At 38.8% G+C, this 16,888-nt stretch overlaps 1 protein-coding gene across 2 annotated transcripts in view; it reads left to right on the top strand.

Moving 5' to 3' along the window:
- LOC122476088 (complement factor H-like) overlaps positions 1 to 16,888 on the top strand; it is a 98,248-nt gene that overhangs the window by 8,959 nt on the left and 72,401 nt on the right. The window contains exons 2-5 of one of the 2 annotated variants that reach the window (XM_043568362.1): positions 3,132 to 3,317; positions 4,105 to 4,210; positions 14,605 to 14,681; positions 16,663 to 16,854. In XM_043568362.1, coding sequence (XP_043424297.1) covers positions 3,132 to 3,317; positions 4,105 to 4,210; positions 14,605 to 14,681; positions 16,663 to 16,854 — 561 coding nt within the window. The remainder of the gene's footprint in view (positions 1 to 3,131; positions 3,318 to 4,104; positions 4,211 to 14,604; positions 14,682 to 16,662; positions 16,855 to 16,888) is intronic. The other variant, XM_043568363.1, reaches the window with a different exon arrangement.

The raw sequence follows: 16,888 nt of genomic DNA, 5'->3' as shown, positions 1-16,888 counted from the left end.
CCTTTCTCTGCATCCTTGCCAATGCCTTGTTGTTTTCTGTGCTGTTAATTTCAGCCATTGACAGGTGTGAGATAGTATCTCATCGTGGTTTTGATTTGTATCTCCTTAATGATGAGTGATGTTGAGCATCTTTTCATGTATCTGTTGGCCATGTGTATGTCTTTGGAAAACTATTCATGTCTTCTGTCCATTTCATAACTGGATTATTTGTTTGGGTGTTGAGTTTGATAAGTTCTGTATAGATTTTGGATACTAACCCTTTATCAGATATGCCATTTGCAAATATCTTCTCCCACTCTGAAGGTTGCCTTTTAGTTTGTTGATTGTTTTCTTCATTGTGCAGAAGCTTTTTATCTTGATGAAGTCCCAATAGTTCATTTTTGCTTTTGTTTCCCTTGCCTTTGATGACATATCTAGTAAGAGGTTCCTATGGCCCAAATCAGAGAGGTTGCTGTCTGTGTTCTCTAGGATTTTGATGGTTTCCCATCTCATATTTTGGTTTTTCATCCATTTTGAATATATTTTGTGTACCTTGTAAGAAAGTGGTCCAGTTTCGTTCTTCTGCATGTTGTTGTCCAGTTTTCCCAACACTATTTATTGAAGAGACTTTTTTCCATTGGATATTCTTTCCTGCTTTGTCAAAGATTAGTTGACTATATAGTTGTGGGTCCGTTTCTGAGTTTTCTATTCTGTTCCACTGATCTGTGTGTCTGTTTTTATACCAGCACTATGCTGTCTTGGTGACTACAGCTGTGTAGTGTAGCTTGAAGTCTGGAATTCTGATGCCTCCAGCTTTGCTTTTCTCTTTCAAGATTACTTTGGCTATTTGGAATCTTTTGTGGTTCCATACAAATTTTAGGATTGTTTGTTCCAGCTCTGTGAAAACTGCTGGTGGTATTTTGATAGGGATTGCAGTACATGTGTAGAGTGATTTGAGTGATACAGATATTTTAACGATATTTGTTCTACCAGTCCATGAGCATGGAATATTTTCCATTTCTTTGTGTTGCTTTCAGTTTCTTTCATCAGTATTCTGTAGTTTGCAGAGTACAGATCTTTTTACCTCTTTGATTAGGTTTTTTCCTAAATATCTTATGGTTTTTGGTGCAAATATAAATGGAGTGAATTCTTTCATTTGGAAATGAAATTCTTTCATTTGGAAATTTCAAATGGAAATGAATTCTTTCATTTTTCTTTCTGCTGCCTCACTATTGGTATGTAAAAATGCAACAGGCTTCTCTGCATGGAGTTTGTTTCCTGCAACTTTACTGAATTGTGTATCAGTTCCAGAAATTTTTAGTGGAGATTTTTGGGTTTTCTATGTAGATTATCATGTTGTCTATGAATAATGAAAGTTTGATTTCTTCCTTCTTGATTTGGATGCCTTGCCTTTCTTTCTTTTTTTCTTTCTTTTTTACTTTCTTTTTTTTTTTTTTTTTTGACTGATCCTGAGACTAGACATCCAGTACTATGTTAAGTAACAATGGTGAGAGCGGTCATCCTTATCTTTTTCCTGACCATAGAAGAAAAGTTCTCAGTTTTTCCTCATTGAGAATTATATTAGCTGTGGGTCTTTCATATGTGGCATTTATGATAATGAGGTATGTTCCCTCTATCTCTCTTCGTTTGAGTGTTTTTTTCGTTTGTTTTTTAGAAACAGAGAAAGCATGTGTGTATGGGAGTCAGGGGAGGGACAAAGGGAAGAGAGAGAGAATCTTAAGTAGGCTTCACATCCAGTGAGGAGCCTGACATGGGGCTTGATCTCCCAACCCTGAGATCATGACCTGTTTATTCTGATGGGAATTTTCTGTGCCTCCTGGATTTGGATGTCTGTTTCCTTCCCAAGTTTAGGGAAGTTTTCAGTTATAATTTCCTCCAATGAACCTTCTGCCCCCTTTTCCTTCTCTTCCCTGGGACTCCTATGACATGAACGTTACTATGATTTATGGAGTCACTGAGTTCCCTAGGTCTGCATTCGTGGTCTGATATTTTTTTTTACCTCTTCTCTTCAGCTTCATTATTTTCCATAAGTTTATCTTGTATATCACTGAATCATTCTTATGATTCTTCCGTCTGTATATACAAAACTGCAGGACAGTTGTCCGTTGGTGCCTGGGACTGGTGGCTGTGCTGGTCTGGAATCTGGCCCCCGCAGTTCACTCAGTGTCAGTCCTGCTCCAGTAGATAAGCAGTTACAGGCACGGAGAGGCTGGAGTTCATGTAAGTAGGTTCCCAGTGGAGCCACTGTCCTGTTTCCTGAAGCCCCACCGTGTTGGTGTTGGTAAGAAAAATGGCAACACCCCAGTCTCTCCTCCCCGCAGGGGGTGTCTCAAACCATGCAGTTCAGGCAGCGCCTTACAGAGTAGCGTGGGCATTCGACCTGTCCTGCTCCACAGTCTCCTCCAGCACCTCGTATCCCACTCTGCGGGAACCTGGTTCCGGAATAATGCCACTCTGCCCTGCCAACAAAGGGCCTCAGGTTGGCACTTGCAATGTCTTTGTCCTTGGGCAATATGCCCTCTTCCCACAGTACTTGGGAGGAAGGGACTGCTGTCTGCCAGTGCACCCTTGAGAACGCTACCGTACCCCAGGACTGGCCCCTCTCTCCACCAGGTACCTGCACATAGCCGGCTCCAGTCCAGAGAAAGTCAAACAACCCTAAAAACTCCGATCTTCACTTATGAGGCTGTTTGCAAAGTAGAAATTGGCTCTATCTGTATTTTTGGTTCCCCTATCCATGGTCCAGAGAGGTTTTCCTCTTGTGCAAATACAATTCCACACTTCTACAACCTTTCTTCACTTCATCTCTCCACAAAAGTGGTCCCCTCCCCTCCTTGCCTACACTGCCCATTTTTTCTCTCCCGATTCTCAAACGCCTGCCTCTGTACCACCAAACTGTCTCGTTCCACCTGTGGGGATCCTTCTGCCACTCTGTAGATTGATTTCCTCTGCAGAAAGTGTTCTGACCTTAATACCGCTGTCTTTGAGGGGCGAAGGAAATAATGATCTTCTTACTTGTCTGCCATTTTGACTCCTGCCAGCATAGGTATTTTTAAAAGCAAAAATAACCTAAATGTTTTGGAAGTTTAAAAAAACACTTTAAGCAATTACTTTGTTTTTATTGTTTTTAGATTGTGAAGGACCGCCTCCAGGAAAACAAAATGAAATTTTGGTAGGTGTCTGGCCTGAACAAAAATATCCAGAGGGAACTCAGGCTACATATAAATGCCGACCTGGATATAGAACTCTTGGAGTTATTACAATGGAATGCAAGAATGGAGAATGGGTGGCTCTTAATCCATTGAGGATATGTCAGAGTAAGTAAATCATACATTTGTGAAAACTTTAGTTGTGAAAATACCAAATGTTTGATATCGTAGCAATATTAGCTGAGTTATATCATAATTGTCATTAAATACAAAATAATATACCATCATTATTCTTTTGTTTTTAATGTTTATTTATTTTTGAGAGAGAGAGAGAGAGCACAGGTGGGGGGGGGAGAGAAAGGGAGACACAGAATATGAAGCAGGCTCCAGGTTCTGAGCTGTCAGCACTGAGCCTGACGCGGAGGTGAACCCACGAACTGAGATTATGACCTGAGCCGAAGTTGGATGCTTAACCGACTGAGCCCCCCAGGCGCCCCTATACCATCATTATTCTTAATAAGGAGTTGTAATCTTCCAAAATAAAAAAACCCACCATATAGACAAGTTTAATAATAAAATAATAACTTTGTTATTTTTCACTTTTCTACATCTTCAATTATGTCTTTGGATATAATATTTTAATTTTTTTTTCAACGTTTATTTATTTTTGGGACAGAGAGAGACAGAGCATGAACAGGGGAAGGGCAGAGAGAGAGGGAGACACAGAATCGGAAACAGGCTCCAGGCTCTGAGCCATCAGCCCAGAGCCCGACGCGGGGCTCGAACTCACAGACCGTGAGATCATGACCTGGCTGAAGTCAGCCGCTTAACCGACTGCGCCACCCAGGCGCCCCTGTCTTTGGATATAATATTAAATACCATTTTCCTTGAACTTCTACATCAAATGTGTTTCCCTGTGTTACATAATGATATTATATTCTTTTGATCATTTTAGAAAGGCCCTGTGGACATCCTGGAGATACTCCTTTTGGTTCCTTTCATCTTGCAAGAGGAAATGAATTTGAATATGGAGCCAAGGTTGTTTACACATGTAATGAGGGGTATGTAGTCAATATAAAAAAATTGAGACAATTATAATTTAGATTGTAGATAGGGACTGTACTGATTAGTATTTTTAAGGTCACGTTATTTTTCTTTTTTTTCAATTTTTAATGTTTTATTTTATTTTTTTGAGAGACAAAGAGAGACACAGAGGGAAGGGCAGAGAGAGAGAGAGACACACACACAGAATCCAAAGCAGGCTCTAGGCTCTGAGCTGCCAACACAGAGCCCAATGTGGGGCTTGAACCCACAAACCATGAGATCATGTCCTGATCTGAATGAAGTTGAACACCTAACTGGCAGCCACCCAAGGCACCCCAATTATTTTATTTTTCTATGAGCATTTTTATAAGTACCATACAAGAAGCCTGAAAAATTAATGTATAATGGAAATGATTATATTTGGATACCATATTATCTCCTCAACATTGAAAATTTTAAATGAGTTATAATTACTCTTGGAGAGTGTAGTTCGAGGAGGGTTGGAAAATAGTATATATATAAATAAGGGTTTATTCCAAAAATTCCTGACTATATTCTATTATGTACAGAGTATATTGGAGGGAGTTCAATATGTCAGGGACAGTGAGAATGGCAACAAAATCAGATTACATGGCATCTCTTTGATAAAAGCTTATAAAATTTAGGAGAAACAAATATTTTATACCAAAGCAATAATAACTACCATTGTTTAAGTTTCCATGGTCTGTAAATTGTTCTTATCAAATGGACCAAAAATGCTACTACCTTCATAATCATAGAGTCTGTTCTCTAATCTCCTATTGGATTTTCATGGCTGATCTTAACACTGTGATACCTCTTCAGGGTTCTTTATTCCTGGTATGCCCATCTAGGTCTACATATTGTTTTGAAGAAAGTTTCATACATGGGAAAACCAGTATCATTACAAGTTTATGCTACATAAATATAAATAGGATCAATGTAATATTTTAAAGGTTAGACTTTGGAATAAGCCTGCATCCCAAAACTCCACCACTTAATAACTGTATGTATCATTCTAATAGCTCTTCACTCCCATTTCCTCAATTATAAAAGTAGAAACATGGGATGCCTGAGTGCCTCAGTCAGTTGGGCCTCCAACTCTACATTTCAGCTCAGGTCATGATCCCAGGGTCATGGGATTGAGCCCTACATCAGGCTCTGCACTGAGCATGGAGCCTGTTTGGGATTTTCTCTCTCTCCCTCTGTCCCACTCCCTAGCTTGTACACACACTCTGTCTCTAAAAAGAACAGAAAGTAAAAACACAGCAGGTGCATCATAGGATTGGTGGAAAACATAAATAAGACACACTGAAGCCCTTCAAAGAGTTTGTGGGATATTGTAGGCACCCAATAAGTCTTAGTTCTTATGATTTTAGGCTCTCTTTGGCCACTGAGATTTTTCAAAGACATTTTTAGCCCAACTTTCAATCATTGCTGCTGGCTTTGTTATACATGACCAAATAGATGAAGACCATCTGAGCTTAAACTTTCCAGTTACCTCACTGTTCACCTCTGTAATATCCCTGTCAATACAGGCTTGTCTGACCCCTTTAGTTTCCATATTGGACCTGGCAAAAGGGATCAAAACTCATAGACTTCATCCAGTAGATTCCCTAAATCTCAGTAATAAGTAAATATTTATAATTCGGTAAAAATTAGCGACATACTTAACCTCTGATCTTGGCTGCACTTTAATTCATCTTTGCTTCTTTCATCTTGTATAAGTTCTGGGCAAACTCTGTTAAAGATTCTGTAAAAAGTAACTATCTGCCACTCAGCTTGGATCTCCACCAAGGACTAGATACTCATCAGTGAAATAAAAGTCCTTGGACCATGGAAGATCAGCAAACATCAATATTTTACGCTATTTTAAAATTTTTAGATTGTTTTACCTACCTGAGGGGATGTACCTTTTGACCCAGTTGTTGAATCAATGTAGAATGGGCTTACTACACCCATCGCTTCTGCTAGTCAACCAACCTTTTTTGATCCCTTGTTCCCATCCACCTTTTTTCTGCTATTTTGCCCAGCTGGGGTTGCAGATACATGAGCTATTACTTTTCCCCAAGTACCAACATTTGGACAATCTCTTTTTCTTCCCCCTTTCCCTATGTATATGGGCCATAAGCGGTTTTGTGTAGAATTTGGCAGAATCCCTAAAACAACTTTGGGGGAACGGGTGGGTTTCTGGTGTAGATGGAAAATGTTAACCAGGAAATGTACTTTCTGTGCTGGAACAGGGTACCAGTAGAGGAGACAAAGAAGGAAAATAAATCACCAATTATTTTGTTTCTTTATATGACAGAGACATAGATAAATGTTTGACTTCAAGTTCTGTGACCCTCATTTAAAATGTTTTCTTCCTTTACAGAATTAGGAAGAAACAGTAACATTCAAAGGAAGACAAAGTAATTTTTGAGGGAGAAAGCTTGTGGGTTTTTTTACTTGTGTAATGGGTGAAGCAATCCTTATTTGCAGATGAAGGAAACGTTTATGTACAATTATTTAGGTGTTAATGAAAGGCCCATTCTCAAAATTATCTCTCTTGTGGTTATCAAAATGCTGCCCATTACTTATATTTCGAGAAAAAGCTTTCTGCTTCTTGCTGTCCACTGTAATACTAAGAAGGATGCTTTGCTTTGCTCTAAAGCCTCTGGTAATGATTATACATTTTGCATCTGCCCTAAGAAACTTTCATCCAACTAGAGAATTTTAGATTTTAAGGATGGGCTTGATGTGTTACCACAGTTAGATAAATTTGACTTTGAATGAATGAATTTTATAAGGAAATCTGACTCGATGACCACACTGTAAAAAATGCCTAGGATGGAAATGGGAAGATGAAGACAAGTGTTCAAAATAAACATGCTAAGAAATTTTGTCTAGTACTATTCTTGATTATGTAATGAGCCCCAATGTTCCAAAGATATCATAATTGTGGACGATAGGAGTATGGAACAAGAGTGGAGGAAGTGGAACATATTGTTAGCTCTTGCTTACTATCATGTTTTTTTGGGTTTTCATTTTGGTGGTAGTTCAAGGAGGTTATAACAGTGTTAAGTGTAATTGACTAACTCAGTGATAAAATAAGAGGATATTGTGCACAAAATTATAATGAGTTTCTGTCATAAACCAAGGATAATGATTAGTCCATGTGCCTGAAGACTTGAGGGCCTTTTTTTTTTTTAATATAACTTATTGTCAAATTAGCTAACATACAGTATATACAGTGTGCTCTTGGCTTCGGGGGTAGATTCCCATGTTTCATCACTTACATACAACACTCAGTGCTCATCCCAACAAGTGCCCATCACCCATTTTTACTTCTCAATGTCCATCACCTCTCAATAGCCATCACCCCTCAGTGCCCATGACCCATTTTCCCCTCTCCCCTGCACCCCTCCATCAACCCTCAGTTCTTTGTATTTAAGAATCTCTTTATGGTTTGCCTCCCTCTGTATTTGAAACTTTTTTTCCCTTCCCTTCCCCCATGGTCTTTTGTTAAGTTTCTCAAGTTCCACATGAGTGAAAACATATATCTGTATTTCACTGACTGACTTATTTCACTTAGCATAATACCCTCCAGTTCCATCCACATTGCTGCAAATGGTACGATTTCATTCCTTCTTGTTGCCAAATAGTATTCCATTGTATATATAAACCACATCTTCTTTATCCATTCATCAGTCGATGGACATTTGGGCTCTTCCCATAATTTGGCTGTTGTTGAAAGTGCTGCTGTAGACATTAGGGTACATGTGCCCCTTCGAATCAGCACTCCTGTATCATTTGGATAAATTTTGAGTAGTGCTATTGCTGGGTCCTAGGATAATTCTATTTTAAATTTTTTGAGGAAACTCCATGCTGTTTTCCAGAGTGGCTACACCAGTTTGCATTCCCACTAACGATGCAAGAGGGTTCCCTCTTCTCCACATCTTTGCCAACATCTGTTGCTTCTTGAGTTGTTAATTTTAGCCACTCTGACATGTGTGAGGTAGTATCCCAATGTGGTTTTGATTTGTATTTCCCTGATTATGAGTGATGTTGAGCATCTTTTCATGTGTCTGTTGGCCATCTGGATGTCTTTTTTGGAAAGGTATCTATTCATGTCTTCTGCCCATTTCTCCACTGGATTATTTGTTTTTCAGGTGTTGAGTTTGTAAGTTCTTTATAGATTTTGGATACTAACCATTTATCCAATATGTCATTTGCAAATATCTTCTCCCATTTTGTCCATTGCCTTTTAGTTTTGTTGATTGTTTCCTTTGCAATGCAGAAGCTTTTTATTTTGATGAGGTCCTACTAGTTCATTTTTGCTTTTATTTACCTTGCCTTCGGAGATGTGTCGAGTAAGAAGTTGCTGTGGCTGAGGTCAAAGAGATTGTTGCCTGTTTTCTCCTCTAGGATTTTGATGGCTTTCTGTCTCACATTTAGGTATTTCATCCATTTTGAGTTTATTTTGTGTAAGAAGGTGGTCCCGTTTAATTTTTCTGCATGTTGCTGTCCACTTCTCCCAGCACCATTTGTTAAAGAGAACGTCTTTTTTCCATTGGATACTCTTTCCTGCTTTGCCAAAAGTTAGTTGGCCATACATTTGTGGGTCCAATTCTGGATTCTATATTTTATTCCATTGCTCTATGTGTCTGTTTTGTGCCAATACCATACTGTCTTGTAGCTTTGTAGTAGAGACTAACGTCCAGAATTGTGATGTCTCTGGCTTTGGTTTTCTTTTGCAACATTACTTTGGCTATTTGGGGTCTCTTGTGGTTCCATACAAATTTTAGGATGTTTTCTTTAGCTCTGAGAAGAATACCAGTGCAATTTTGATTGGGATTGCATTGAATGTGTAGATTATTTTGGGTGATATTGACATTTTAACAATATTTGTTCTTCTAGTTTATGAGCATAGAATATTTTTCTATTTCTTTGTGTCTTCTTCAATTTCTTTCTTAAGCTTTCTGTAGTTTTCAGCATACAGATCTTTGACATCTTTGGTTAGGTTTATTCCTAGGTATTTTATGGTTTGTGGTGCAATTGTAAATGGGATTGATTTCTTGATTTCTCTGTTGCTTCAGTATCAGTGTATAGAAATGCAACCAATTTCTGTACATTGATTTTATTTCCTGAGACTTTGCTGACTCCATGTATCAGTTCTAGCAGTTTTTTAGTGGAGTCTTTTAGGTTTTCCGTGTAAAGTGTCATGTCATGTGCAACAAATAAAAATTAGGCTTCTTTGCCAATTTGGGTGCCTTTTATTTCATTTTGTGGTCTGATGGCAGAGGCTAGGACTTCCACTACTATGTTAAATAGTAGTGGTGAGAGTGGACATCCATGTTGTGTTCCTGATCTCAGGGGAAAAGCTCTGAGTTTTTCCCTATTGAAGATGATATTAGCTGTGGGCATTTTGTATGGTTTTTATGACATTGAGGTATGTTCCTTCTATCCCAACTTTCTTGAGGATTTTTGTTAAGAAAGATGCTGTATTTTGTCCATTGCTTTTTTTTTCTGCATCTATTGACAGGATCATATGGTTCTTATCCTTTCTTCTATTAATGTGATGAATCACACTGATTGATTTGCGAATATTGAACCAGCCCTGCAGCCCAGGAATGAATCCCACTTGATGATGGTGAATAATTCTTTTACTGTACTGTTGAATTCGATTTGCTAGTATCTTGATGAGAATTTTTGCATCCATGTTCAACAGGGATGTTGGCCTGTAATTCTCCTTTTAGTGGGGTCTCTGTCTTTTTTGGGAATCAGGGTAATGCTGGCTTCATAGAATGAGTCTGGAAGCTTTCCTTCCATTTGTATTTTTTGGAACAGCTTGAGAAGGATAGGTATTAACTCTGCTTCAAATGTCTGGTAGAGTTCCCCTGTGAAGTCATCTGACCCAGGACTCTTATTTGTTGGGAAATTTTTGATAACTGTTACAATTTCTTCACTGGTCATGGGTCCTTTCAAATTTTCTGTTTCTTCCCATTTGAGTTTTGGTAGTGTATGGGTGTCTAGGAATTTGCCCATTTCTTCCAGGTTGTCCAGTTTGTTGGCATATAATTTTTCATAGTATTAGCTAATAATTGTTTGTATTTCTGTGGTGTGATCTCTTTCATTCGTGGTTGTATCTCTTTAGTTTCTCTCTCTCTCTCTCTCTTTTTTTTTTTTTGAGAAGTTGGCTAGGGGTTCATCAATTTTGTTTATTCTTTCAAAAAACCAGCACTTAGATTCATTGATCTCTTCTGCTGTTTTTTTGTTTTTTTTTTTTTTTGTTTTTTTGGATTCTATATTGTTTATTTCTGCTCTGATCTCTATTATCTCTCTTCTGCTGGATTTGGGGTTTCTGTACTGTTCTGCTTCTAGTTCCTTTAGGTATGCAGTTACATTTTATATTTGGAATTTTGTTTGCTTGTTTCTTGAGATAGGCCTGGATTGCAATGTATTTTCCTCTTATGACTGCCTTTGTTGCATCCCAAAGGGTTTGGACTATTGTGTTTTCATTTTCATTTGCTTCCATATATTTTTAAATTTCTTCTTTAATTGCCTAGTTGACCCATTCATTCTTAAGTAGGATGTTCTTTAACCTCCATGCATTTAGAGGCTTTCCATATTTTTTCTTGTGGTTAATTTCAAGTTTTATAGCATTGTAATCTAAAAATATGCATGGTATGATCTCAGTTCTTTTATATTTATGGAGGGCCATTTTGTGACCCAATATGTGATCTTGAAGAATGTTCTATGTGCATTCAAGAAGAATGAGTATCTTGCTGCTTTTCGATGAAAAACTCTGAATATATCTGTCAAGTCCATCTGGTCTAGTGTATTATTCAACTCCATTGTTTCTTTATTGATTTTCTGCCTAGATGATCTGTCCATTATTGTAAGTGGAGTATTAAAGTCCCCTGAAATTACCGTATTCTTATCAATTAAGATTGCTTATATTTGTGACTAATTGATTTATATATTTGGGTCCTTTCAAGTTAGGGGCAGAAACATTTACAATTATTAGCTCTTCTTGATGGATAGACCCCTTAATTATGATATAATGCCCTTCTTCATCTCTTGTTATGGACTTAGTTTAAAATCTAGTTTGTCTGATATAAGTATGGCTACTCCAGCTGTCTTTTTTCTTCCAGTAGTATGACAGATGGTTTTCCATCCCCTCACTTTCAATCTGCAGCTGTCCTCAGGTCTAAATGAGTCTTCTGTAGGCAACATATAGATGGATCGTGTTTTTTGATCCATTCTGATACCCTTTGTCTATTGATTGGGGCATTTAATCCATTTACATTCAGAGTGATTATTGAAAGATAAGGATTTAGTGTCATTGTGTTAGCTGTAGGTTTCATGCTTGTGGTGATGTTCTCTTGTCCTTTGTAGTCTTTGCTGCTTTCCACTCAGAGAGTCCCCCTTAGGAACTCTTGCAATGCTGGTTTAGTGGTCATCAGCTCTTTTAGTTTTTGTTTGTCTGGAAAAGCCTTTATCTCTCCTTCTGTTCTGAATGACAGCCTTACCGGATAAAGGATTCTCTGCATATATTTACTATTCAACGCCTTGACTAATTCCTGCCACTCCCTCCTGGCCTGCCAAGTTTCATTGGACAGGCTGCAAATACCCTTATTTGTCTATCCTTGTAGGTTAAGGCCCGTTTGTCCCTAGTGGTGTTCAGAATTCTCTCTTTATCTTTGTATTTTGCCAGTTTCACTATGATATGTCATGGTGTTGACCTGCTTTTGTTGATTTTGAGGGGAGTTCTCTGTGCCTCTTGGACTTGGATGCCTGTTTTCCTCCCCAGATTAGGGAAGTTCTCAGCTATAATTTGTTCAAATAAACTTTCTTCCCTTTTCTCTCTCTCTTCTTCTGGAACTCATATCATACGGATATTATTTCATTGAATCACTTAGGTCTCTAATTCTCCCCTCATGGTCTAGTATTTTCTTATCTCTATTTTTCTCAGTTTCATCATGTTCCATAATTTTCTCTTCTGTTTCACTTATTCTCCCCCTCTGCTTCCTCCACCATTGCTGTCACTGCATCTATATTATTTTGTACCTCATTTACAACATTTCTTAATTCATCATGACTATTTCTTAGTTCCTTGATGTCTGCAGGAATAGATTCCCTTATGTCTTCTATGCTTTTTTCAAGGCCAGCTATTAATTTTATGACTATTATTCTAAAGTCTTGATCAAGTATATTGTTTATATATGTTTTGAGCAATTCTCTAGCTATCACTTCTTCCTGGAATTTCTTTTGAGGAGAATTCTTCCATTTCATAATTTTGGCTAGTTTTCTGTCCTTTATGTGTTTTAATAGCTTGTTATGTGTCCTGCACCTATGAGCACTACCATATTAAAAAGGGGTCATAAACTGTCCCAGGCCTGACTGTTCAGGAGGTGTTTTTGGAATGTGTTGCATGCTCTCTCTTGTTGTTGTGACTGTGGTTGCTGTGTCTCCTTCCTTGTAGTTGTGGTTTGGATCTTCCACCAGGTGTGCTTTGATACATTCATTTAAGTAACCCTGGAAAAAAGTTTTTTAAATGGGGGTGGTGGCAAAAGAAGTCTTATCGCATAGAAAGAGAGAAATGACAAGGTAGGGGAAAAAAGAAAAAAAATAATTGACCAGTTAGAGAATCAGAGAAACGATATGGCTTAATCTAGAGAGAAGGAGAGGAAAATGAAGAGGAAGGAGGTACAGAACAGGTGTAAAAAGACTAGATTAAAAAGTCTGCTTAAACAACCAACAACCAAAGTAACCAAAAGAGAAGGGAAGAAATAAGAGGAAGAAAAAAATACACACACACACACACACACACACACACACACACACGTACACACAAAATAGGAATTGAACAAGAATCAATTCAGAAAAATGCAAAACCACTGGACCAACCAGTGGCTGCACTGGTCTGGAGGAGGTGCTGTTTGGTTTGGTCAGTGTCAATCTTGCTCTGTTAGATATGCAGTTACCAGGCGCAGAGGGCTGTGGTTTGTTGTAGGCAGTTCCCGCCTCCACTGTGGTCCATTGTTCTCTGAAACCCCAGCTTGTTGGTGATGGGGAGAAAAATGGCGACACACCAGTCTCTCCTCTCCAGAGCGGGTGTCCCAAACCACTCTGTTCAGGCCATCCTCACAGTACTGTGCAGGTGCAAACAGGCCTTTTTGTCACGCTCCAGTCTCTTTTGTCTCCCAAGCACTTGGCTGGGATTCAAACCCCGATGTCTTAAAGGATCCCACCCTGGAGTCTCAGTTCTGGGGTAGTGCCAGTCTGCCCTGACAGCCGACAAAGGGCCTCTGGCTGGCAGGTGCCTGCAGGGTCTTTTGTCCTTGGAGTGTCTTGTGCCTTCTTCCCACAGTCCTCAAGTTTGGGGAACTGCTCTCTGACTGCAGCTTTGAGTGTGCTACTGAGCCCAGGGCTGGCTCCCCTCCTACCCAGGCATGCATATAGGGCAGCAGGCCCCAGTCTGGAGGAAGCCCTACAACCCTGGAATGAGCTAGAAATTGGTTCTCTCTCCGTTTATTCTGTTCCCCAGTCTGTGGTTTTTCTCTTCTCCAAATACAATCCTACACTTCCACAGCCTCTCTTTCTCTTCCTTTTGTCTCTCCACAGAAGGGGATCCCTCCCTTCTGTGCCTACACCACCACCCATTTTATCTCTCCCAATTGGCAATCATGAACCTATGGCACGTCAGGTTGTCCCCGTGGGCCCCTGGAGATGTTTCTGTTGCTCTTTAGCCCAGATTCCTGGAATTCCAAATCTTCTGGGCTAAATACTGCTGTGTTTGAGGGACAAGGGAACTTCGGGTCCCCCTACTTCTCCACTGTGTTAACTCTGCCTGAGAGCCTTTCTTAAGTAGTAAGGAAGTTTAAGAACAATAGAAAGTGGCATCTGGGTGGCTTAGTCGATTAAGCGTCCCACTCTTGATTTTGGCATCGGTCGTGATTTCACAGTTCATGAGATCGAGGCCCACATTGGGCTTTGTACTGACAAAACAGTGCCTGCTTGGGATTCTGTCTCTTTCTCTCTGCCTGTCCCTTACTCCTGCTCTCTCTCTCTCTCTCAATAAATAAACTTAAAAAAATTTCTTCATCTCATACAGATACAAAAAAACCCAAACAAGTTAAATAAAAAAGAAAGAAAGAAATTTGAGAATAAGAAAAGGAAGAATAGAAAGAAAGAATGAAAAGGAAAAGAAAGAGGGAAGGAAGGGAGTAAGGATGGAGGGAAAAAAGGAAGGAAGGAAAGAAGAGGGAAGGGAAGGAGGAAAGAAATGTATATGCTGTTAATTTTCTCTGAAATGGAGTTCCTGGACATTCAGAATGTATCAAACTTAAAATTTCATATAAATGCATATAATAAATTAGCTCACCATTCTGTCATTTTTGGTTTTTAGGTATCAGATGCTAGGTACGATTAATTTCCGTGAGTGTGAATCTGATGGATGGACCAATGATACTCCTATATGTGAAGGTATATGTAAAATTGATTTACAAATATATTCAAATATTTAAAATATCTAAGATTTTTTGAGATATCTTACATTGAAACATCCTTAAAGTTTGTAATTACATATTTTTGATTCAAAGTATTTTTATGGCTTCTAATATAGTTTGGAATGGATATCTAAGCTTTTTATTACTACACTATTTTGTGTTTCTTTTTTTTTTTAATTTTCTTTTTTTTTCAACATTTATTTATTTATTTTGGGACAGAGAGAGACAGAGCATGAACGGGGGAGGGGCAGAGAGAGAGGGAGACACAGAATCGGAAACAGGCTCCAGGCTCTGAGCCATCAGCCCAGAGCCTGACGCAGGGCTCGAACTCACGGACCACAAGATCGTGACCTGGCTGAAGTCGGACGTTTAACCGACTGCGCCACCCAGGCGCCCCCCCTGTTTTGTGTTTCATTAACCAAATGTGAGTGCAGTTTCATCTGATCTACTGTATTCAAAGTATTAGAGATTAGGAAATCTAAAACCTATTTTCCTTTCCTTTTGGATTCTAAACACTAGAAATAGCACAAGGATCAGAATTTCAGCTTTACTAATGAATACATACTCAATCAATATCCACCCAAATGCAGAGATTGTCAATAACAGCTGAAATGGAGACCATGATTCAGTTATCTCTCCCCGTTGCATGGCAAAGGAGGTTTTCCTGTGGTCTTAGTCTTACTGAAAAGAGGCAGGAAGTAAGGAAGAGCTCTACTTTTCTTACTGATCCATAAAACCAAGAGTCAGAATGAGAAAAATGTAGATCCTGTTTCTAAATTTTGGGCTAGTAATGCCAATCTCTCTAGTCATCATGGAAATAGATGAATCAGAGTAGTCTTTCTTAGTTCCATGGTGAGAAGTAAATAGAGAGGGAGAGAGAGGGGGAAGGAGGGAGGGAATGAGGAAAAGGGGGAGGGAGGGAGGACCAGGAGGATGAAGGAGGAGGAGGAGGAGGAGGAGGGCGAGTGGGAATGTGATCACTCAAAAGTCCTGTTACCTAAAGAAGAGAACTTACGGAAATGAGAGGAAAGATCTAAATGTTTTAAGGAACATCTACACTGAAATCACCTGAGGTGCTTGTTTAATGCTGAAATTTTGGGTTACTAAAAACCTATTAAATCAGTATCTCAGGTAATAGCGCAGGTAGATAGCCATAGAATTTCCATCTTAATGAGCATCCTGGATGATTCTACTCTAAAATAAAGTTTAAATGCCATAACCTACAAGGTATTGGAAAATATTAAGTAAAATCAAAAGGAATACTCAGATTATTTTGAGCACTGATGTGGAAGAGGAAGGAAAATTGAGGACTGTTTATCTATTTAAAGAAATAGTATCAGAAAGTTTGCATTTATACCTTTTAGGAATACAGTGTTATATTATCCTAGGGCTTAAGTGAAAAAATTCATCTAATTATCTCAAGCTTTATATTTTTCAATTATTTAAGGAACATTTATTTGTTACTATAAAAATGTAAACTTTGGGGCGCCTGGGTGGCGCAGTCGGTTAAGCGTCCGACTTCAGCCAGGTCACGATCTCGCGGTCGTGAGTTCGAGCCCCGCGTCAGGCTCTGGGCTGATGGCTCAGAGCCTGGAGCCTGTTTCCGATTCTGTGTCTCCCTCTCTCTCTGCCCCTCCCCCGTTCATGCTCTGTCTCTCTCTGTCCCAAAAATAAATAAACGTTAAAAAAAAAAAATGTAAACTGACATTCAAAGAAATAATTTTTTCTTTGTCCGCTCTCATAGAAAATAATCAGAGATAAGCTTATTGATGTTTTTTTTTTAATTTATAAGCCTTTATATCCAACAAACAGGTTTATCAAATGCTTCTTTAAAAAATTTAAGTAATTCCCCCAATCTTTCTTTGTTAGTGACTTTATACCTGTATGTGTATATATACATATTTTTCATAATAAAGTTGTCAAATTCTATCAGGAAAAGTTATGTTTATTTTTTTCAGTTGTTAAGTGTTTACCAGTGACACATCCAGAGAATGGGAGATTGACCAGTAGCGCATTGGAACTAGACAAGGAATATACTTTTGGACAAGTAGTACGGTTTGTGTGCAATTCAGGCTTCATGCTTGTTGGGCCTGCAGAAATACGTTGCTCAACGAATGGTGTTTGGAGTGGAGAAAGCCCAAAATGTGTGGGTAAGATACATTTACTGTTCATGGGATCGGACAG

Source organism: Prionailurus bengalensis, chromosome E4 (assembly GCF_016509475.1).
Source record: "Prionailurus bengalensis isolate Pbe53 chromosome E4, Fcat_Pben_1.1_paternal_pri, whole genome shotgun sequence".
NCBI classification, from domain to species: domain Eukaryota; kingdom Metazoa; phylum Chordata; class Mammalia; order Carnivora; family Felidae; genus Prionailurus; species Prionailurus bengalensis.
Note: the sequence above shows the minus strand (reverse complement) of the source record. Positions and strands in the feature narration are given on the sequence as shown.